The sequence below is a fragment of the Myxine glutinosa genome, chromosome 2 (assembly GCF_964187855.1).
Source record: "Myxine glutinosa chromosome 2, kmMyxGlut1.1, whole genome shotgun sequence".
NCBI lineage: Eukaryota > Metazoa > Chordata > Myxini > Myxiniformes > Myxinidae > Myxine > Myxine glutinosa.
Genome location: NC_136262.1, coordinates 39,442,102 through 39,465,004, shown reverse-complemented (window position 1 = coordinate 39,465,004; position 22,903 = coordinate 39,442,102). Strand labels below are relative to the sequence as shown.

Below are 22,903 nucleotides of genomic sequence, written 5' to 3'. Positions count from 1 at the left end.
GACTGATTGGCCATGTACGTATATGTAGATCGGGTTGATAAACATGGACAGCTCAGCCATCTGCTCACGCTTGCCATAGGTTTGCTTGGCAAAGTGCATTCTTAAAACATCTTCGCTCGGTTTCGCCCCTTGACCGGTAGGCGGGGTCGTTGCCTTTAGCTAGAGAGAGTTTTTTTCCACTGGAGGGAGGGGGAGAGACAGAATGTTGGAAAGGGATTCAAGATGCTTTTGGGATTCCACACGAGCATCGACAACACATCTTCATATGCAGATTTCACATATTGCACCGTATTTCACAAATCTGAAAATGATGGTATTGAATGTGAAATGTGATTGTGAGTGGTCGATGCCAACACAGGATGACTGACAAAGGTGACAATTAATATGTATGAGCCGATTGGAAAAGTCTCCTTATTAAAGCACATGTTTGCCTTTCCTTCTCACCAGGTTGCAATGACCAATAATGAGCTGCTCTCGGCGCCTGCCTCTGTGGGCGATCGTTTATGGATCCATAAGCATCCCTTTCCTACTGGAGCCTCTGGCAGCGCAGGGCCTTTCCCTGGGTGGTACCGGGTACCCACCGTGCTCTGTCTCCACCGACGACACCCTTATGTATGGCTCCCTCTTCTCACACGACATGCTACCGGGGAACGCTTCACACTGCCAGTGGAACATCCAAAACCCAGATTCCAGCTCTCTATCCATGTTCATCGTGCTGAGCGTGGACCTGGCGGACTCGTGCCAACACTACAAGCTCTTGCTGCTGGAGGATCTAAATGGACATTCATTCAGTGGTAACGGCTCTGCCTTTGGGAATTCTCCTCTGTGCATCCGGCCGGACAATCCTCTACTGCTCCGCTCAGATGCACCCAATCTTCGCCTCCAGATAGACGCGCTTGAGTCGGAGACTCTGCCAAAGCCGGATATATCTGCACATTTCCTACTCACCCACAAAGATCCTGTGGGCACCGGGGCAAAGGGCTGTCAGATACTTTGCCGATGGCTCCAAGTTGCTTCCAGCTCCTGGTCCATTGGGACGCTTGGTTTGGAATTGATGCCATGCAGTTGCACAAGCGCACCTGCCAGCCATGGCCTGCATGCTCCCCTGCATGCCCTTTCTCATACCTCCGAATCACGTGGGATTTGTCGAGGACCCCATTGCTACAACACCGCAACCTATATCGATGAGGAAGAAGGTAATATTATAGTCTTTAGGGTGGCCAATGTTTATATAGTATTTGTTTTTTTTATGTTATATCGCACACCCTCTCATTTTAGGGAGTTAGATGACAAAATAACAGTAAAAAATTTAGGGCAATCCAACAAGATTAAGCGGTCTCCCAGAACCCTCTAAAAGTACTCTGTGTGACAGCATTCGGTAAAATTTCTGGTGTCCATAACTTTGTTTCTTCTAAGACAATTCTTGTCAAATTTACACCAGCCTCCATGTGGACCAAGATCTTACTTTCCACATAGAATTCCACTATGTGGAGCACTCGTTCAATTACTGTTGAGCAGCCCTTGTTCAATCGACGGCTGCTCTTTCTCGCATGCCGTCACCATATGTTTGAGATATATGCAGCCGCTGTGTTCGATACTTTGTTTACCTCAAAGGGACCAGAGATTGAGCCTCTTCGTCGACTCAAGTCACAGTGGGATGTTATCCACAAGTCGAAATTTGATGCTCTTGGTAGCAACGAGGCTGGTGCACTGGTGCAGGTAGTTTGAGTGCATCAAAGAAAGCATGGCTGGAATCTCGCCGTACTCTTGTGGTCCATAACCTTCAACAACACCTGGAGACTGTCCAACCTCGTGAAGACTACCTAGAGTTTGCGAGACTCACACTTTGGCTCCTGGGAGAGGATATGGACATTGGTACAGGATTTTGTGCTCCTGGTGCTTCTCACCGCGCGAGATGGATGGCAAAAGGGATTTATTGTCTTAAAATCTTTGGATTTCGCCATCAATTCCACATGAGCAAGCGCGAGATGGACTCATTGCGACGAATTTGCTTTGTTTATTCGTACAATCTATGCAAGTTTCTGGTTTGCAGCACCTTTGGCGACAGCTGCTCCTACAAATGATTTATTAATGCTACAGCTGATGGAAGATTACCAACAAGTTGACAGCAAAATTGCCAGTCGCAGAAAATAAAATGTGGCTGCACTTGTGGTACATAAGTGAGGACCTTGCAGCACTGCCTTTGTTTCGTGATGACAGCACTGATGAAGATAACGGGGCTATCGTCAATGCTCTGCAGAAAGATCCACTCCCAGAAGATGTTCGACGTATGGCTCAAAACAAGATCCCTGAGTTCCGGAACCTTTCCATGGCACAGTTTGTCACACAGCCCTCGCTCAACCTCTTTGAGTCACTTCATTTGTCACAGGAGTTCCTGACGGCCGCAGTAGACACATGGTTCGAGCGTGATGACTACATTGCAGTGTGCAAGACTGTTCGTGCGCTGAAGGTGGTGAACGACTGTGAAGAACGTTCAGTCAAATTGGCTACTGACTTTAACGATGTCCTTACCAAGAATGACCAGCAGCGCCAGCTCCTCTACCAGGTCGTTGAGCATCACCAGAAGCTTCTGCCAACCAGTGCCACTAAAAATCAACTGGTCAAGAGCACCAAGTAACACTGATAGCCTGACTGCCCTGGCACCATTGTTTTGTTACGAAACAGAATTTTTGTTAAAAGAATGCAGTTTCACATTCACAATTATTTAAATAAAGTGTGTTTGATTTTGGACTCGATGATGTTGTTCATGGGGGACTTTGGGGCCATTTGTGGGTCAATGGGGATGATGTGTTTTTTTAAAATATGAAAGGACTTATTAGATCAAGCTAAAATTTGGGTCCACATGGAGGCTGGTGTAGATTTGAAAAGAATTGGCCCAGAGAGAAAAAAGTTATGGACACCAGAAATATCAACGATTCCGGAGTCGCAATCCGGTCTTGCAGAGTACCTTTAGAGGGATGTGGGAGACCACTTACTCTTGTTGGATTGCCCTAAGACTTTTAATGTGCTATGTTGTCATCAGGCCACCTCGAATGAGACGGTGTGCGATATAAAATTCATATTTAATTTTTCGGGCCACCCTAATCGTCTTGCATATCAAGACATTTGGTCCACTCGACCATCCGAAACCACATTGATGTAAACCTTTGCAAATTAATTTGATCATCGATGGTCTGACAGTTTCTCATATTTGTAATCAGAAGGCTTCCCAAAACATGCATTGAGGGTATTGGCAAACTCGCCATGCTTGCTAAGTGTGAGTTGTCGAGAGAGTTTGGGCTACGATTTGTAATTTGTTCCAGGTGCCGAAGTGATAACTCACTTCCTCAATGGACCTCGATAACACAGTGGGATATTTCACGTCCACCAGCTAGCAGACGGTACGCCCAGTTTAACGTCCATCTGATGGATGGCACATACATTGATAAATCACCCTGCCTGTGAAACACCATTTTGACAGTTTATAGCTTAATTGGGATTCAAACCAAGGCTAGAAAGCTCAGAGTGAGAGTAAATACCTCTTGGCTATACCTCCAGCCCAAGGCAATATTTGCTTGGGCCTCGACCAAATGTGACAAAAATTTACAGCTTGAGGACACTTTCCAACCTTACCATACACTACGTCATTGTGACATTGCGGACTCAGAGTTTACCCTGCAATCCAATAAATTCACAGAAGACACTTCCAGAATACGCGAAATAATTAATTGTATCAATTTTCTTTCCGTCATTTCACATATTGCAAGTACAACCTGAACACTTTTCAAAAACTCTATACCACCTGTACAAAACCACAGTGGAAAGTACTAAGTGCTTGCTTGTTTGAGTCAAAAGAAAAACCCATCTGTCAGTCTACTAATGTCTCAAACTGTAATAAAGTGAGAGTAATATGCAAATCGGCTCCGAGGCCCTTTTGTGTGGTCACGAGAGAACGCTCAGTCCGTCATGCCACATCTATGTAAGAGCTTGCCGAGTGCCTTCACAATGACCACTAAATGATTTTAAAGCAGAAACTTATGGTTGCAACTGTAAAGGGAAACCTGCCACAAATTGCTGTCAATTGTCAGTACCATGTTTACGACTCTCCGTGACAAAATGAGCCTGGCGCAATTCCACGCCGTCGAGACGACTACTTTTTCAGGATTGCCAGGGTGCACCTCTTGATGTCCCACAAATAAATGTATAATTGAAAGGTCTTTGTGCAGCTCATTGGCTTCCGGTGTGCTCCTAAAAATGCAATGCAGGGTCTGTCGTTAGTGAGGAATTTAAGTAATTTGAATCGAATCATCAGCTGATGCTGCCATTTGGTAATTTGCAATTTTTCACTCAGTTTATTAACACGTAAACAACGACAATCAGATTTCCTTAAACAGGTTGTGACACCTGCTTTAAAAAAAAAGGTAAACTAAGCCTTTTATGTACACGACTTATCAACAATAAAGCTACTCCAGTTTGAAACGATATCAATTCTGACTAATGCTGTCCAATGTGTTTTACAATGTATGTTATAATATGAAGTATACAGATGTTGTATCAAAGTCAATGGGAAAAGCTAGCAAGGAATAAATATATACTGTATATATATATATATTTTTTCAATCCACTGTTTTTTGCCTTTTTAGTCCACTGTTTTAGCCTTTTAATTACTCTTTTAGCCTTTTTAGTCCACTGTTTTAGCCTTTTAATGCACTGTTGTATCCTTTTTTTAGTCCACTGTTTTAGCCTTTTTAGTACACTGTTTTAGCCTTTTTAGTCCACTGTTTTGGCTTTTTTTTAAGCCACTGTTTTAGCCTTTTTAGTCCACTGTGTTAGTCCTTTTTACTCCACTGTTTTAGCCTTTTTAGTCCACTGTTTTAGCCTTTTTAGTCCACTGTTTTAGCCTTTTTAGTCCTCTGTTTTAGTCCTTTTTAGTCCACTGTTTTAGTTCTTTTTAGTCCACTGTTTTAGCCTTTTTAGTCCACTGTTGTATCCTTTTTTTTAGTCCACTGTATTAGCCTTTTTAATCCACTGTTTTAGCCTTTTTAGTCCACTGTTGTATCCTTTTTTTTAGTCTACTGTTTTAGCCTTTTTAGTCCACTATTTCAGTCCACTGTTTTAGCCTTTTTAGTCCACTGTTTTAGCCTTTTCAGTCCTCTGTTTTAGCCTTTTTAGTCCACTGTTTTAGCCTTTTTAGTCCACTGTTTTAGTTCTTTTTAGTCCACTGTTTTAGCCTTTTTATTCCACTGTTTTAGTCCTTTTTAGTCCACTGTTTTAGCCTTTTTAGTCCACTGTTTTTGCCTTTTTGTCCATGGTTTTAGCCTTTTAGTCCACTGTTTTAGCCTTGTTATTCCACTGTAATAGCCTTTTAATCCTCTGTTTTAGCCTTTTTAGTCCACTGTTTTAGCCTTTTTATTCCACTGTTTTAGTCCTTTTTAGTCCACTGTTTTAGCCTTTTTAGTCCACAGTTTTTGCCTTTTTGTCCATGGTTTTAGCCTTTTAGTCCACTGTTTTAGCCTTGTTATTCCACTGTAATAGCCTTTTAATCCTCTGTTTTAGCCTTTTTAGTCCACTGTTTTTGCCTTTTTGTCCATGGTTTTAGCCTTTTAGTCCACTGTTTTTGCCTTGTTATTCCACTGTAATAGCCTTTTAATCCTCTGTTTTAGCCTTTTAGTCCACTGTTTTAGCCTTTTTTAGTCCATTGTATTAGCCTTTTTAGTCCACTGTGTTTGCCTTTTAGTCCACTGTTTTAGCCTTTTAGTCCACTGTTTTAGCCTTTTTGTCCACTGTTTTAGCCTTTTTGTCCACTGTTTTAGCCTTTTTAATCCTGTTTTAGTCCACTGTTTTAGCCTTTTTAGTCCAATGTTTTAGCCTTTTTAGTCCACTGTTTTAGCCTTTTTAGTCCTCTGTTTTAGTCCTTTTTACTCGTTTCATCCTTTTTAGTCCACTGTATTAGCCTTTTTAGTCCACTGTTTTAGTCCTTTTTAGTCCACTGTTTTAGCCTTTTTATTCCACTGTTTTAGTCCTTTTTAGTCCACTGTTTTAGCCTTTTTAGTCCACTGTTTTTGCCTTTTTGTCCATGGTTTTAGCCTTTTAGTCCACTGTTTTAGCCTTGTTATTCCACTGTAATAGCCTTTTAATCCTCTGTTTTAGCCTTTTTAGTCCACTGTTTTAGCCTTTTTATTCCACTGTTTTAGTCCTTTTTAGTCCACTGTTTTAGCCTTTTTAGTCCACTGTTTTTGCCTTTTTGTCCATGGTTTTAGCCTTTTAGTCCACTGTTTTAGCCTTGTTATTCCACTGTAATAGCCTTTTAATCCTCTGTTTTAGCCTTTTTAGTCCACTGTTTTTGCCTTTTTGTCCATGGTTTTAGCCTTTTAGTCCACTGTTTTTGCCTTGTTATTCCACTGTAATAGCCTTTTAATCCTGTTTTAGCCTTTTAGTCCACTGTTTTAGCCTTTTTTAGTCCATTGTCTTAGCCTTTTTAGTCCACTGTGTTTGCCTTTTAGTCCACTGTTTTTGCCTTTTAGTCCACTGTTTTAGCCTTTTTGTCCACTGTTTTAGCCTTTTTGTCCACTGTTTTAGCCTTCTTGTCCACTGTTTTAGCCTTTTTAATCCTGTTTTAGCCTTTTTTTAGTCCACTGTTTTAGCCTTTTTAGTCCACTGTTTTAGCCTTTTTAGTCCTCTGTTTTAGTCCTTTTTACTCCAGTTTCATCCTTTTTAGTCCACTGTATTAGCCTTTTTAGTCCACTGTTATAGTCCTTTTTACTCCATTGTTTGAGCCTTTTTACTCCACTGTTTTAGCCTTTTTAGTCCACTGTTTTAGCCTTTTTATTCCACTGTTTTAGTCCTTTTTAGTCCACTGTTTTAGCCTTTTTAGTCCACTGTTTTTGCCTTTTTGTCCATGGTTTTAGCCTTTCAGTCCACTGTTTTAGCCTTGTTATTCCACTGTAATAGCCTTTTAATCCTCTGTTTTAGCCTTTTTAGTCCACTGTTTTTGCCTTTTTGTCCATGGTTTTAGCCTTTTAGTCCACTGTTTTTGCCTTGTTATTCCACTGTAATAGCCTTTTAATCCTGTTTTAGCCTTTTAGTCCACTGTTTTAGCCTTTTTTAGTCCATTGTCTTAGCCTTTTTAGTCCACTGTGTTTGCCTTTTAGTCCACTGTTTTAGCCTTTTAGTCCACTGTTTTAGCCTTTTTATTCCACTGTTTTAGTCCTTTTTAGTCCACTGTTTTAGCCTTTTTAGTCCACTGTTTTTGCCTTTTTGTCCATGGTTTTAGCCTTTTAGTCCACTGTTTTAGCCTTGTTATTCCACTGTAATAGCCTTTTAATCCTCTGTTTTAGCCTTTTTAGTCCACTGTTTTTGCCTTTTTGTCCATGGTTTTAGCCTTTTAGTCCACTGTTTTTGCCTTGTTATTCCACTGTAATAGCCTTTTAATCCTGTTTTAGCCTTTTAGTCCACTGTTTTAGCCTTTTTTAGTCCATTGTCTTAGCCTTTTTAGTCCACTGTGTTTGCCTTTTAGTCCACTGTTTTAGCCTTTTAGTCCACTGTTTTAGCCTTTTTGTCCACTGTTTTAGCCTTTTTGTCCACTGTTTTAGCCTTCTTGTCCACTGTTTTAGCCTTTTTAATCCTGTTTTAGCCTTTTTTTAGTCCACTGTTTTAGCCTTTTTAGTCCACTGTTTTAGCCTTTTTAGTCCTCTGTTTTAGTCCTTTTTACTCCAGTTTCATCCTTTTTAGTCCACTGTATTAGCCTTTTTAGTCCACTGTTTTTGCCTTTTTGTCCATGGTTTTAGCCTTTTAGTCCACTGTTTTTGCCTTGTTATTCCACTGTAATAGCCTTTTAATCCTCTGTTTTAGCCTTTTAGTCCACTGTTTTAGCCTTTTTTATTCCATTGTATTAGCCTTTTTAGTCCACTGTGTTTGCCTTTTAGTCCACTGTTTTAGCCTTTTAGTCCACTGTTTTAGCCTTTTTGTCCACTGTTTTAGCCTTTTTGTCCACTGTTTTAGCCTTTTTAATCCTGTTTTAGCCTTTTTTTAGTCCACTGTTTTCGCCTTTTTAGTCCACTGTTTTAGCCTTTTTAGTCCACTGTTTTAGCCTTTTTAGTCCTCTGTTTTAGTCCTTTTTACTCGTTTCATCCTTTTTAGTCCACTGTATTAGCCTTTTTAGTCCACTGTTATAGTCCTTTTTACTCCATTGTTTGAGCCTTTTTACTCCACTGTTTTAGTCCTTTTTAGTCCACTGTTTTAGCCTTTTTAGTCCACTGTTTTTGCCTTTTTAGTCCACTGTTTTAGCCTTTTTAGTCCACTGTTTTTGCCTTTTTGTCCATGGTTTTAGCCTTTCAGTCCACTGTTTTAGCCTTGTTATTCCACTGTAATAGCCTTTTAATCCTCTGTTTTAGCCTTTTTAGTCCACTGTTTTTGCCTTTTTGTCCATGGTTTTAGCCTTTTAGTCCACTGTTTTTGCCTTGTTATTCCACTGTAATAGCCTTTTTGTCCATGGTTTTAGCCTTTTAGTCCACTGTTTTAGCCTTTTTTAGTCCATTGTCTTAGCCTTTTTAGTCCACTGTGTTTGCCTTTTAGTCCACTGTTTTAGCCTTTTAGTCCACTGTTTTAGCCTTTTTATTCCACTGTTTTAGTCCTTTTTAGTCCACTGTTTTAGCCTTTTTATTCCACTGTTTTAGTCCTTTTTAGTCCACTGTTTTAGTCCTTTTTAGTCCACTGTTTTAGCCTTTTTAGTCCACTGTTTTTGCCTTTTTGTCCATGGTTTTAGCCTTTTAGTCCACTGTTTTAGCCTTGTTATTCCACTGTAATAGCCTTTTTAGTCCACTGTTTTAGCCTTTTAGTCCACTGATTTAGTCCTTTTTAGTCTACTGTTTCAGCCTTTTTAGACCACTGTTTTAGCCTTTTAGTCCATTGTTGTATCCTTTTTTTTTAGCCTACTGTTTTAGCCTTTTTAGTCCACTGTTTTAGTCCTTTTTGGTCTACTGTTTTAGTCCTTTTTACTCCACTGTTATAGCCTTTTTAGTCCACTGTATTAGCCTTTTTAGACCACTGTTTTAGCCTTTTAGTCCAATGTTGTATCCGTTTTGTCGTCCACTGTTTTAGCCTTTTTAGTCCTTTTTACTCCACTGTTTAGCCTTTTCAGTCCACTGTTTTAGCCTTTTCAGTCCACTGTTTTAGCCTTTTTAGTCCACTGTTTTAGCCTTTTTAGTCTACTGTTTTAGTCCTTTTTACTCCACTGTTGTAGCCTTTTTAGTCCACTGTATTAGCCTTTTTAGACCACTGTTTTAGCCTTTTAGTCCAATGTTTTATCCTTTTTGTCCACTGTTTTAGCCTTTTTAGTCCACTGTTTTAGTCCTTTTTACTCCACTGTTTAGCCTTTTGAGTCCACTGTTTTAGCCTTTTTAGTCCACTGTTTTAGCCTTTTTGTCCACTGTTTTAGCCTTCTTGTCCACTGTTTTAGCCTTTTTAATCCTGTTTTAGCCTTTTTTTAGTCCACTGTTTTAGCCTTTTTAGTCCACTGTTTTAGCCTTTTTAGTCCTCTGTTTTAGTCCTTTTTACTCCAGTTTCATCCTTTTTAGTCCACTGTATTAGCCTTTTTAGTCCACTGTTATAGTCCTTATTACTCCATTGTTTGAGCCTTTTTACTCCACTGTTTTAGCCTTTTTAGTCCACTGTTTTAGCCTTTTTATTCCACTGTTTTAGTCCTTTTTAGTCCACTGTTTTTGCCTTTTTGTCCATGGTTTTAGCCTTTCAGTCCACTGTTTTAGCCTTGTTATTCCACTGTAATAGCCTTTTAATCCTCTGTTTTAGCCTTTTTAGTCCACTGTTTTTGCCTTTTTGTCCATGGTTTTAGCCTTTTAGTCCACTGTTTTTGCCTTGTTATTCCACTGTAATAGCCTTTTAATCCTGTTTTAGCCTTTTAGTCCACTGTTTTAGCCTTTTTTAGTCCATTGTCTTAGCCTTTTTAGTCCACTGTGTTTGCCTTTTAGTCCACTGTCTTAGCCTTTTAGTCCACTGTTTTAGCCTTTTTGTCCACTGTTTTAGCCTTTTTGTCCACTGTTTTAGCCTTCTTGTCCACTGTTTTAGCCTTTTTAATCCTGTTTTAGCCTTTTTTTAGTCCACTGTTTTAGCCTTTTTAGTCCACTGTTTTAGCCTTTTTAGTCCTCTGTTTTAGTCCTTTTTACTCCAGTTTCATCCTTTTTAGTCCACTGTATTAGCCTTTTTAGTCCAGTTTTAGTCCTTTTTACTCCATTGTTTGAGCCTTTTTACTCCACTGGTTTAGCCTTTTTAGTCCACTGTTTTAGCCTTTTTAGTCAACTGTTGTATCCTTTTTTTAGTCTACTGTTTTAGCCTTTTTATTCCACTGTTTTAGTCCTTTTTACTCCACTGTTTTAGCCTTTTTAGTCCACTGTAATAGCCTTTTTAGTCCACTGTTTTAGCCTTTTTAGTCCACTGTTTTAGCCTTTTTAGTCAACTGTTGTATCCTTTTTTTAGTCTACTGTTTTAGCCTTTTTATTCCACTGTTTTAGTCCTTTTTACTCCACTGTTTTAGCCTTTTTAGTCCACTGTAATAGCCTTTTTAGACCACTGTTTTAGCCTTTTAGTCCATTGTTGTATCCTTTTTTTTAGCCTACTGTTTTAGCCTTTTTAGTCCACTGTTTTAGTCCTTTTTGGTCTACTGTTTTAGTCCTTTTTACTCCACTGTTTTAGCCTTTTTAGTCCACTGTATTAGCCTTTTTAGACCACTGTTTTAGCCTTTTAGTCCAATGTTGTATCCGTTTTGTCGTCCACTGTTTTAGCCTTTTTAGTCCACTGTTTTAGTCCTTTTTACTCCACTGTTTAGCCTTTTCAGTCCACTGTTTTAGCCTTTTTAGTCCACTGTTTTAGCCTTTTTAGTCTACTGTTTTAGTCCTTTTTACTCCACTGTTGTAGCCTTTTTAGTCCACTGTATTAGCCTTTTTAGACCACTGTTTTAGCCTTTTAGTCCAATGTTTTATCCTTTTTGTCCACTGTTTTAGCCTTTTTAGTCCACTGTTTTAGTCCTTTTTACTCCACTGTTTAGCCTTTTGAGTCCACTGTTTTAGCCTTTTTAGTCCACTGTTTTAGCCTTTTTAGTCCTCTGTTTTAGTCCTTTTTACTCCACTGTTTTAGTTCTTTTTACAGCACTGTTTTAGCCTTTTTAGTCCACTGTTTTATCCTTTTTAGTCCACTGTTTTAGCCTTTTTAGTCCACTGTTTTAGCCTTTTTAGTCCACTGTTTTCGTCCTTTTTACTCCACTGTTTCAGCCTTTTTAGTCCACTGTTGTATCCTTTTTTTTAGTCACCTGTTTTAGCCTTTTAATTACTGTTTTAGCCTTTTAGTCCACTGTTTTAGCCTTTTTGTCCACTGTTTTAGCCTTTTTGTCCACTGTTTTAGCCTTCTTGTCCACTGTTTTAGCCTTTTTAATCCTGTTTTAGCCTTTTTTTAGTCCACTGTTTTAGCCTTTTTAGTCCACTGTTTTAGCCTTTTTAGTCCTCTGTTTTAGTCCTTTTTACTCCAGTTTCATCCTTTTTAGTCCACTGTATTAGCCTTTTTAGTCCACTGTTATAGTCCTTTTTACTCCATTGTTTGAGCCTTTTTACTCCACTGTTTTAGCCTTTTTAGTCCACTGTTTTAGCCTTTTTATTCCACTGTTTAAGTCCTTTTTAGTCCACTGTTTTAGCCTTTTTAGTCCACTGTTTTTGCCTTTTTGTCCATGGTTTTAGCCTTTCAGTCCACTGTTTTAGCCTTGTTATTCCACTGTAATAGCCTTTTAATCCTCTGTTTTAGCCTTTTTAGTCCACTGTTTTTGCCTTTTTGTCCATGGTTTTAGCCTTTTAGTCCACTGTTTTTGCCTTGTTATTCCACTGTAATAGCCTTTTAATCCTGTTTTAGCCTTTTAGTCCACTGTTTTAGCCTTTTTTAGTCCATTGTCTTAGCCTTTTTAGTCCACTGTGTTTGCCTTTTAGTCCACTGTTTTAGCCTTTTAGTCCACTGTTTTAGCCTTTTTATTCCACTGTTTTAGTCCTTTTTAGTCCACTGTTTTAGCCTTTTTAGTCCACTGTTTTTGCCTTTTTGTCCATGGTTTTAGCCTTTTAGTCCACTGTTTTAGCCTTGTTATTCCACTGTAATAGCCTTTTAATCCTCTGTTTTAGCCTTTTTAGTCCACTGTTTTTGCCTTTTTGTCCATGGTTTTAGCCTTTTAGTCCACTGTTTTTGCCTTGTTATTCCACTGTAATAGCCTTTTAATCCTGTTTTAGCCTTTTAGTCCACTGTTTTAGCCTTTTTTAGTCCATTGTCTTAGCCTTTTTAGTCCACTGTTTTAGCCTTTTTGTCCACTGTTTTAGCCTTTTTGTCCACTGTTTTAGCCTTCTTGTCCACTGTTTTAGCCTTTTTAATCCTGTTTTAGCCTTTTTTTAGTCCACTGTTTTAGCCTTTTTAGTCCACTGTTTTAGCCTTTTTAGTCCTCTGTTTTAGTCCTTTTTACTCCAGTTTCATCCTTTTTAGTCCACTGTATTAGCCTTTTTAGTCCACTGTTTTTGCCTTTTTGTCCATGGTTTTAGCCTTTTAGTCCACTGTTTTTGCCTTGTTATTCCACTGTAATAGCCTTTTAATCCTCTGTTTTAGCCTTTTAGTCCACTGTTTTAGCCTTTTTTATTCCATTGTATTAGCCTTTTTAGTCCACTGTGTTTGCCTTTTAGTCCACTGTTTTAGCCTTTTAGTCCACTGTTTTAGCCTTTTTGTCCACTGTTTTAGCCTTTTTGTCCACTGTTTTAGCCTTTTTGTCCACTGTTTTAGCCTTTTTAATCCTGTTTTAGCCTTTTTTTAGTCCACTGTTTTCGCCTTTTTAGTCCACTGTTTTAGCCTTTTTAGTCCACTGTTTTAGCCTTTTTAGTCCTCTGTTTTAGTCCTTTTTACTCGTTTCATCCTTTTTAGTCCACTGTATTAGCCTTTTTAGTCCACTGTTATAGTCCTTTTTACTCCATTGTTTGAGCCTTTTTACTCCACTGTTTTAGTCCTTTTTAGTCCACTGTTTTAGCCTTTTTAGTCCACTGTTTTTGCCTTTTTAGTCCACTGTTTTAGCCTTTTTAGTCCACTGTTTTTGCCTTTTTGTCCATGGTTTTAGCCTTTCAGTCCACTGTTTTAGCCTTGTTATTCCACTGTAATAGCCTTTTAATCCTCTGTTTTAGCCTTTTTAGTCCACTGTTTTTGCCTTTTTGTCCATGGTTTTAGCCTTTTAGTCCACTGTTTTTGCCTTGTTATTCCACTGTAATAGCCTTTTTGTCCATGGTTTTAGCCTTTTAGTCCACTGTTTTAGCCTTTTTTAGTCCATTGTCTTAGCCTTTTTAGTCCACTGTGTTTGCCTTTTAGTCCACTGTTTTAGCCTTTTAGTCCACTGTTTTAGCCTTTTTATTCCACTGTTTTAGTCCTTTTTAGTCCACTGTTTTAGCCTTTTTATTCCACTGTTTTAGTCCTTTTTAGTCCACTGTTTTAGTCCTTTTTAGTCCACTGTTTTAGCCTTTTTAGTCCACTGTTTTTGCCTTTTTGTCCATGGTTTTAGCCTTTTAGTCCACTGTTTTAGCCTTGTTATTCCACTGTAATAGCCTTTTTAGTCCACTGTTTTAGCCTTTTAGTCCACTGATTTAGTCCTTTTTAGTCTACTGTTTCAGCCTTTTTAGACCACTGTTTTAGCCTTTTAGTCCATTGTTGTATCCTTTTTTTTTAGCCTACTGTTTTAGCCTTTTTAGTCCACTGTTTTAGTCCTTTTTGGTCTACTGTTTTAGTCCTTTTTACTCCACTGTTATAGCCTTTTTAGTCCACTGTATTAGCCTTTTTAGACCACTGTTTTAGCCTTTTAGTCCAATGTTGTATCCGTTTTGTCGTCCACTGTTTTAGCCTTTTTAGTCCTTTTTACTCCACTGTTTAGCCTTTTCAGTCCACTGTTTTAGCCTTTTCAGTCCACTGTTTTAGCCTTTTTAGTCCACTGTTTTAGCCTTTTTAGTCTACTGTTTTAGTCCTTTTTACTCCACTGTTGTAGCCTTTTTAGTCCACTGTATTAGCCTTTTTAGACCACTGTTTTAGCCTTTTAGTCCAATGTTTTATCCTTTTTGTCCACTGTTTTAGCCTTTTTACTCCACTGTTTAGCCTTTTGAGTCCACTGTTTTAGCCTTTTTAGTCCACTGTTTTAGCCTTTTTGTCCACTGTTTTAGCCTTCTTGTCCACTGTTTTAGCCTTTTTAATCCTGTTTTAGCCTTTTTTTAGTCCACTGTTTTAGCCTTTTTAGTCCACTGTTTTAGCCTTTTTAGTCCTCTGTTTTAGTCCTTTTTACTCCAGTTTCATCCTTTTTAGTCCACTGTATTAGCCTTTTTAGTCCACTGTTATAGTCCTTTTTACTCCATTGTTTGAGCCTTTTTACTCCACTGTTTTAGCCTTTTTAGTCCACTGTTTTAGCCTTTTTATTCCACTGTTTTAGTCCTTTTTAGTCCACTGTTTTAGCCTTTTTAGTCCACTGTTTTTGCCTTTTTGTCCATGGTTTTAGCCTTTCAGTCCACTGTTTTAGCCTTGTTATTCCACTGTAATAGCCTTTTAATCCTCTGTTTTAGCCTTTTTAGTCCACTGTTTTTGCCTTTTTGTCCATGGTTTTAGCCTTTTAGTCCACTGTTTTTGCCTTGTTATTCCACTGTAATAGCCTTTTAATCCTGTTTTAGCCTTTTAGTCCACTGTTTTAGCCTTTTTTAGTCCATTGTCTTAGCCTTTTTAGTCCACTGTGTTTGCCTTTTAGTCCACTGTCTTAGCCTTTTAGTCCACTGTTTTAGCCTTTTTGTCCACTGTTTTAGCCTTTTTGTCCACTGTTTTAGCCTTCTTGTCCACTGTTTTAGCCTTTTTAATCCTGTTTTAGCCTTTTTTTAGTCCACTGTTTTAGCCTTTTTAGTCCACTGTTTTAGCCTTTTTAGTCCTCTGTTTTAGTCCTTTTTACTCCAGTTTCATCCTTTTTAGTCCACTGTATTAGCCTTTTTAGTCCAGTTTTAGTCCTTTTTACTCCATTGTTTGAGCCTTTTTACTCCACTGGTTTAGCCTTTTTAGTCCACTGTTTTAGCCTTTTTAGTCAACTGTTGTATCCTTTTTTTAGTCTACTGTTTTAGCCTTTTTATTCCACTGTTTTAGTCCTTTTTACTCCACTGTTTTAGCCTTTTTAGTCCACTGTAATAGCCTTTTTAGTCCACTGTTTTAGCCTTTTTAGTCCACTGTTTTAGCCTTTTTAGTCAACTGTTGTATCCTTTTTTTAGTCTACTGTTTTAGCCTTTTTATTCCACTGTTTTAGTCCTTTTTACTCCACTGTTTTAGCCTTTTTAGTCCACTGTAATAGCCTTTTTAGACCACTGTTTTAGCCTTTTAGTCCATTGTTGTATCCTTTTTTTTAGCCTACTGTTTTAGCCTTTTTAGTCCACTGTTTTAGTCCTTTTTGGTCTACTGTTTTAGTCCTTTTTACTCCACTGTTTTAGCCTTTTTAGTCCACTGTATTAGCCTTTTTAGACCACTGTTTTAGCCTTTTAGTCCAATGTTGTATCCGTTTTGTCGTCCACTGTTTTAGCCTTTTTAGTCCACTGTTTTAGTCCTTTTTACTCCACTGTTTAGCCTTTTCAGTCCACTGTTTTAGCCTTTTTAGTCCACTGTTTTAGCCTTTTTAGTCTACTGTTTTAGTCCTTTTTACTCCACTGTTGTAGCCTTTTTAGTCCACTGTATTAGCCTTTTTAGACCACTGTTTTAGCCTTTTAGTCCAATGTTTTATCCTTTTTGTCCACTGTTTTAGCCTTTTTAGTCCACTGTTTTAGTCCTTTTTACTCCACTGTTTAGCCTTTTGAGTCCACTGTTTTAGCCTTTTTAGTCCACTGTTTTAGCCTTTTTAGTCCACTGTTTTAGCCTTTTTAGTCCACTGTTTGTCTTTTTAGTCCACTGTTTTCGTCCTTTTTACTCCACTGTTTCAGCCTTTTTAGTCCACTGTTGTATCCTTTTTTTTAGTCACCTGTTTTAGCCTTTTAATTACTGTTTTAGCCTTTTTAGTCCACTGTTTTAGCCTTTTAGACCCATGTTGTATCCTTTTTTTAGTCCACTGTTTTAGCCTTTTTAGTCCACTGTTTTAGTCCTTTTTACACCACTGTTTTAGCCTTTTTAGTCCTCTGTTTTAGTCCTTTTTAGTCCACTGCTTTAGCCTTTTTAATCCACTGTTTTAGCCTTTTTAGTCCACTGTTTTACCTCTTTTTAGTCCACTGTTTTAGCCTTTTTAGTCCACTGTTTTAGTCCTTTTTAGTCCACTGTTTTAGCCTTTTTTGACGCTACTGTTTTAGCCTTTTTAGTCCACTGTTTTAGCCTTTTAAGTCCTCTGTATTAGCCTTTTTAGTCCAGTTTTAGCCTTTTAGTCTACTGTTTTAGTCCTTTTTAGTCTACTGTTTCAGCCTTTTTGTCTACTGTTTTAGTCCTTTTTAGTCCACTGTTTTAGCCTTTTTAGTCCACTGTTGTATCCTTTTTTTTTAGCCTACTGTTTTAGCCTTTTTAGTCCACTGTTTTAGCTTTTTAGTCCTCTGTTTCGTTTTAGTCCACTGTTTTAGTTCTTTTTAGTCCACTGTTTTAGTCCTTTTTAGTCCACTGTTGTATCCTTTTTTTTAGTCCACTGTTAGCCTTTTAATGACTGTTTTAGCCTTTTTAGTCCACTGTTTTAGCCTTTTAGCCCACTGTTGTATCCTTTTTTTAATCCACTGTTTTAGCCTTTTTAATCCACTGTTTTAGCCTTTTTAGTCCACTGTTTTACCTCTTTTTAGTCCACTGTTTTAGCCTTTTTAGTCCACTGTTTTCGTCCTTTTTTGTCCACTGTTTTAGACTTTTTTTGAGGCTACTGTTTTCGCCTTTTTAGTCCACTGTTTTAGCCTTTTTAGTCCTCTGTATTAGCCTTTTTAGTCCAGTTTTAGCCTTTTAGTCCACTGTTTTAGTCCTTTTTAGTCTACTGTTTCAGCCTTTTTGTCTACTGTTTTAGTCCTTTTTAGTCCACTGTTTTAGCCTTTTTAGTCCACTGTTGTATCCTTTTTTTTTAGCCTACTGTTTTAGCCTTTTTAGTCCACTGTTTTAGCTTTTTAGTCCTCTGTTTCTTTTTAGTCCACTGTTTTAGTTCTTTTTAGTCCACTGTTTTAGTCCTTTTTAGTCCACTGTTGTATCCTTTTTTTTAGTCCACTGTTAGCCTTTTAATGACTGTTTTAGCCTTTTTATTCCACTGTTTTCGCCTTTTAGTCCACTGTTGTATCCTTTTTTTAATCCACTGTTTTAGCCTTTTTAGTCCACTGTTTTAGTCCTTTTTAGTCCACTGTTTTAGCCTTTTTAGTCCTCTGTATTAGCCTTTTTAGTCCAGTTTTAGCCTTTTAGTCCACTGTTTGTCCTTTTTAGTCTACTGTTTCAGCCTTTTTGTCTACTGTTTTAGTCCTTTTTAGTCCACTGTTTTAGCCTTTTTAGTCCACTGTTGTATCCTTTTTTTAGCCTAGTTTTAGCCTTTTTAGTCCACTGTTTTAGCCTTTTAGTCCCCTGTTGTGTCCTTTTTTTAGTGCATTTTAGCCTTTTTAGTCCACTGTTTTAGTCCTTTTTACTCCACTGTTTTAGCCTTTTTAGTCCTCTGTTTTAGTCCTTTTTAGTCCACTGATTTAGCCTTTTTAGTACACTGTTATTGCCTTTTTAGTCCACTGTTTTAGCCTTTTTAGTCCACTGTTTTAGTCCTTTTTAGTCCACTGTTTTAGCCTTTTTAGTCCTCTGTTTTAGCCTTTTTAGTCCACTGTTTTTGCCTTTTTGTCCATGGTTTTAGCCTTTTAGTCCACTGTTTTTGCCTTGTTATTCCACTGTAATAGCCTTTTAATCCTGTTTTAGCCTTTTAGTCCACTGTTTTAGTCCTTTTTACTCCACTGTGTTTGCCTTTTAGTCCACTGTTTTAGCCTTTTAGTCCACTGTTTTAGCCTTTTTATTCCACTGTTTTAGTCCTTTTTAGTCCACTGTTTTAGCCTTTTTAGTCCACTGTTTTTGCCTTTTTGTCCATGGTTTTAGCCTTTTAGTCCACTGTTTTAGCCTTGTTATTCCACTGTAATAGCCTTTTAATCCTCTGTTTTAGCCTTTTTAGTCCACTGTTTTTGCCTTTTTGTCCATGGTTTTAGCCTTTTAGTCCACTGTTTTTGCCTTGTTATTCCACTGTAATAGCCTTTTAATCCTGTTTTAGCCTTTTAGTCCACTGTTTTAGCCTTTTTTAGTCCATTGTCTTAGCCTTTTTAGTCCACTGTGTTTGCCTTTTAGTCCACTGTTTTAGCCTTTTAGTCCACTGTTTTAGCCTTTTTGTCCACTGTTTTAGCCTTTTTGTCCACTGTTTTAGCCTTCTTGTCCACTGTTTTAGCCTTTTTAATCCTGTTTTAGCCTTTTTTTAGTCCACTGTTTTAGCCTTTTTAGTCCACTGTTTTAGCCTTTTTAGTCCTCTGTTTTAGTCCTTTTTACTCCAGTTTCATCCTTTTTAGTCCACTGTATTAGCCTTTTTAGTCCACTGTTTTTGCCTTTTTGTCCATGGTTTTAGCCTTTTAGTCCACTGTTTTTGCCTTGTTATTCCACTGTAATAGCCTTTTAATCCTCTGTTTTAGCCTTTTAGTCCACTGTTTTAGCCTTTTTTATTCCATTGTATTAGCCTTTTTAGTCCACTGTGTTTGCCTTTTAGTCCACTGTTTTAGCCTTTTAGTCCACTGTTTTAGCCTTTTTGTCCACTGTTTTAGCCTTTTTGTCCACTGTTTTAGCCTTTTTAATCCTGTTTTAGCCTTTTTTTAGTCCACTGTTTTCGCCTTTTTAGTCCACTGTTTTAGCCTTTTTAGTCCACTGTTTTAGCCTTTTTAGTCCTCTGTTTTAGTCCTTTTTACTCGTTTCATCCTTTTTAGTCCACTGTATTAGCCTTTTTAGTCCACTGTTATAGTCCTTTTTACTCCATTGTTTGAGCCTTTTTTTACTCCACTGTTTTAGTCCTTTTTAGTCCACTGTTTTAGCCTTTTTAGTCCACTGTTTTTGCCTTTTTAGTCCACTGTTTTAGCCTTTTTAGTCCACTGTTTTTGCCTTTTTGTCCATGGTTTTAGCCTTTCAGTCCACTGTTTTAGCCTTGTTATTCCACTGTAATAGCCTTTTAATCCTCTGTTTTAGCCTTTTTAGTCCACTGTTTTTGCCTTTTTGTCCATGGTTTTAGCCTTTTAGTCCACTGTTTTTGCCTTGTTATTCCACTGTAATAGCCTTTTTGTCCATGGTTTTAGCCTTTTAGTCCACTGTTTTAGCCTTTTTTAGTCCATTGTCTTAGCCTTTTTAGTCCACTGTGTTTGCCTTTTAGTCCACTGTTTTAGCCTTTTAGTCCACTGTTTTAGCCTTTTTATTCCACTGTTTTAGTCCTTTTTAGTCCACTGTTTTAGCCTTTTTATTCCACTGTTTTAGTCCTTTTTAGTCCACTGTTTTAGTCCTTTTTAGTCCACTGTTTTAGCCTTTTTAGTCCACTGTTTTTGCCTTTTTGTCCATGGTTTTAGCCTTTTAGTCCACTGTTTTAGCCTTGTTATTCCACTGTAATAGCCTTTTTAGTCCACTGTTTTAGCCTTTTAGTCCACTGATTTAGTCCTTTTTAGTCTACTGTTTCAGCCTTTTTAGACCACTGTTTTAGCCTTTTAGTCCATTGTTGTATCCTTTTTTTTTAGCCTACTGTTTTAGCCTTTTTAGTCCACTGTTTTAGTCCTTTTTGGTCTACTGTTTTAGTCCTTTTTACTCCACTGTTATAGCCTTTTTAGTCCACTGTATTAGCCTTTTTAGACCACTGTTTTAGCCTTTTAGTCCAATGTTGTATCCGTTTTGTCGTCCACTGTTTTAGCCTTTTTAGTCCTTTTTACTCCACTGTTTAGCCTTTTCAGTCCACTGTTTTAGCCTTTTCAGTCCACTGTTTTAGCCTTTTTAGTCCACTGTTTTAGCCTTTTTAGTCTACTGTTTTAGTCCTTTTTACTCCACTGTTGTAGCCTTTTTAGTCCACTGTATTAGCCTTTTTAGACCACTGTTTTAGCCTTTTAGTCCAATGTTTTATCCTTTTTGTCCACTGTTTTAGCCTTTTTAGTCCACTGTTTTAGTCCTTTTTACTCCACTGTTTAGCCTTTTGAGTCCACTGTTTTAGCCTTTTTAGTCCACTGTTTTAGCCTTTTTGTCCACTGTTTTAGCCTTCTTGTCCACTGTTTTAGCCTTTTTAATCCTGTTTTAGCCTTTTTTTAGTCCACTGTTTTAGCCTTTTTAGTCCACTGTTTTAGCCTTTTTAGTCCTCTGTTTTAGTCCTTTTTACTCCAGTTTCATCCTTTTTAGTCCACTGTATTAGCCTTTTTAGTCCACTGTTATAGTCCTTTTTACTCCATTGTTTGAGCCTTTTTACTCCACTGTTTTAGCCTTTTTAGTCCACTGTTTTAGCCTTTTTATTCCACTGTTTTAGTCCTTTTTAGTCCACTGTTTTAGCCTTTTTAGTCCACTGTTTTTGCCTTTTTGTCCATGGTTTTAGCCTTTCAGTCCACTGTTTTAGCCTTGTTATTCCACTGTAATAGCCTTTTAATCCTCTGTTTTAGCCTTTTTAGTCCACTGTTTTTGCCTTTTTGTCCATGGTTTTAGCCTTTTAGTCCACTGTTTTTGCCTTGTTATTCCACTGTAATAGCCTTTTAATCCTGTTTTAGCCTTTTAGTCCACTGTTTTAGCCTTTTTTAGTCCATTGTCTTAGCCTTTTTAGTCCACTGTGTTTGCCTTTTAGTCCACTCTCTTAGCCTTTTAGTCCACTGTTTTAGCCTTTTTGTCCACTGTTTTAGCCTTTTTGTCCACTGTTTTAGCCTTCTTGTCCACTGTTTTAGCCTTTTTAATCCTGTTTTAGCCTTTTTTTAGTCCACTGTTTTAGCCTTTTTAGTCCACTGTTTTAGCCTTTTTAGTCCTCTGTTTTAGTCCTTTTTACTCCAGTTTCATCCTTTTTAGTCCACTGTATTAGCCTTTTTAGTCCAGTTTTAGTCCTTTTTACTCCATTGTTTGAGCCTTTTTACTCCACTGGTTTAGCCTTTTTAGTCCACTGTTTTAGCCTTTTTAGTCAACTGTTGTATCCTTTTTTTAGTCTACTGTTTTAGCCTTTTTATTCCACTGTTTTAGTCCTTTTTACTCCACTGTTTTAGCCTTTTTAGTCCACTGTAATAGCCTTTTTAGTCCACTGTTTTAGCCTTTTTAGTCCACTGTTTTAGCCTTTTTAGTCAACTGTTGTATCCTTTTTTTAGTCTACTGTTTTAGCCTTTTTATTCCACTGTTTTAGTCCTTTTTACTCCACTGTTTTAGCCTTTTTAGTCCACTGTAATAGCCTTTTTAGACCACTGTTTTAGCCTTTTAGTCCATTGTTGTATCCTTTTTTTAGCCTACTGTTTTAGCCTTTTTAGTCCACTGTTTTAGTCCTTTTTGGTCTACTGTTTTAGTCCTTTTTACTCCACTGTTTTAGCCTTTTTAGTCCACTGTATTAGCCTTTTTAGACCACTGTTTTAGCCTTTTAGTCCAATGTTGTATCCGTTTTGTCGTCCACTGTTTTAGCCTTTTTAGTCCACTGTTTTAGTCCTTTTTACTCCACTGTTTTAGCCTTTTCAGTCCACTGTTTTAGCCTTTTTAGTCCACTGTTTTAGCCTTTTTAGTCTACTGTTTTAGTCCTTTTTACTCCACTGTTGTAGCCTTTTTAGTCCACTGTATTAGCCTTTTTAGACCACTGTTTTAGCCTTTTAGTCCAATGTTTTATCCTTTTTGTCCACTGTTTTAGCCTTTTTAGTCCACTGTTTTAGTCCTTTTTACTCCACTGTTTAGCCTTTTGAGTCCACTGTTTTAGCCTTTTTAGTCCACTGTTTTAGCCTTTTTAGTCCTCTGTTTTAGTCCTTTTTACTCCACTGTTTTAGTTCTTTTTACAGCACTGTTTTAGCCTTTTTAGTCCACTGTTTTATCCTTTTTAGTCCACTGTTTTAGCCTTTTTAGTCCACTGTTTTAGCCTTTTTAGTCCACTGTTTGTCTTTTTAGTCCACTGTTTTCGTCCTTTTTACTCCACTGTTTCAGCCTTTTTAGTCCACTGTTGTATCCTTTTTTTTAGTCACCTGTTTTAGCCTTTTAATTACTGTTTTAGCCTTTTTAGTCCACTGTTTTAGCCTTTTAGACCCATGTTGTATCCTTTTTTTAGTCCACTGTTTTAGCCTTTTTAGTCCACTGTTTTAGTCCTTTTTACACCACTGTTTTAGCCTTTTTAGTCCTCTGTTTTAGTCCTTTTTAGTCCACTGCTTTAGCCTTTTTAATCCACTGTTTTAGCCTTTTTAGTCCACTGTTTTACCTCTTTTTAGTCCACTGTTTTAGCCTTTTTAGTCCACTGTTTTAGTCCTTTTTAGTCCACTGTTTTAGCCTTTTTTTGACGCTACTGTTTTAGCCTTTTTAGTCCACTGTTTTAGCCTTTTAAGTCCTCTGTATTAGCCTTTTTAGTCCAGTTTTAGCCTTTTAGTCCACTGTTTTAGTCCTTTTTAGTCTACTGTTTCAGCCTTTTTGTCTACTGTTTTAGTCCTTTTTAGTCCACTGTTTTAGCCTTTTTAGTCCACTGTTGTATCCTTTTTTTTTAGCCTACTGTTTTAGCCTTTTTAGTCCACTGTTTTAGCTTTTTAGTCCTCTGTTTCGTTTTAGTCCACTGTTTTAGTTCTTTTTAGTCCACTGTTTTAGTCCTTTTTAGTCCACTGTTGTATCCTTTTTTTTAGTCCACTGTTAGCCTTTTAATGACTGTTTTAGCCTTTTTAGTCCACTGTTTTAGCCTTTTAGCCCACTGTTGTATCCT

At 37.7% G+C, this 22,903-nt stretch overlaps 1 protein-coding gene across 1 annotated transcript in view; it reads left to right on the top strand.

Moving 5' to 3' along the window:
- The first annotated feature begins 463 nt into the window (after window positions 1-463).
- LOC144890767 (adhesion G protein-coupled receptor B1-like) overlaps window positions 464-22,903 on the top strand; it is an 80,540-nt gene continuing 58,100 nt past the window's right edge. Inside the window, exon 1 of the mRNA XM_078772586.1 lies at window positions 464-1,196. Coding sequence (XP_078628712.1) covers window positions 464-1,196 — 733 coding nt within the window. The remainder of the gene's footprint in view (window positions 1,197-22,903) is intronic.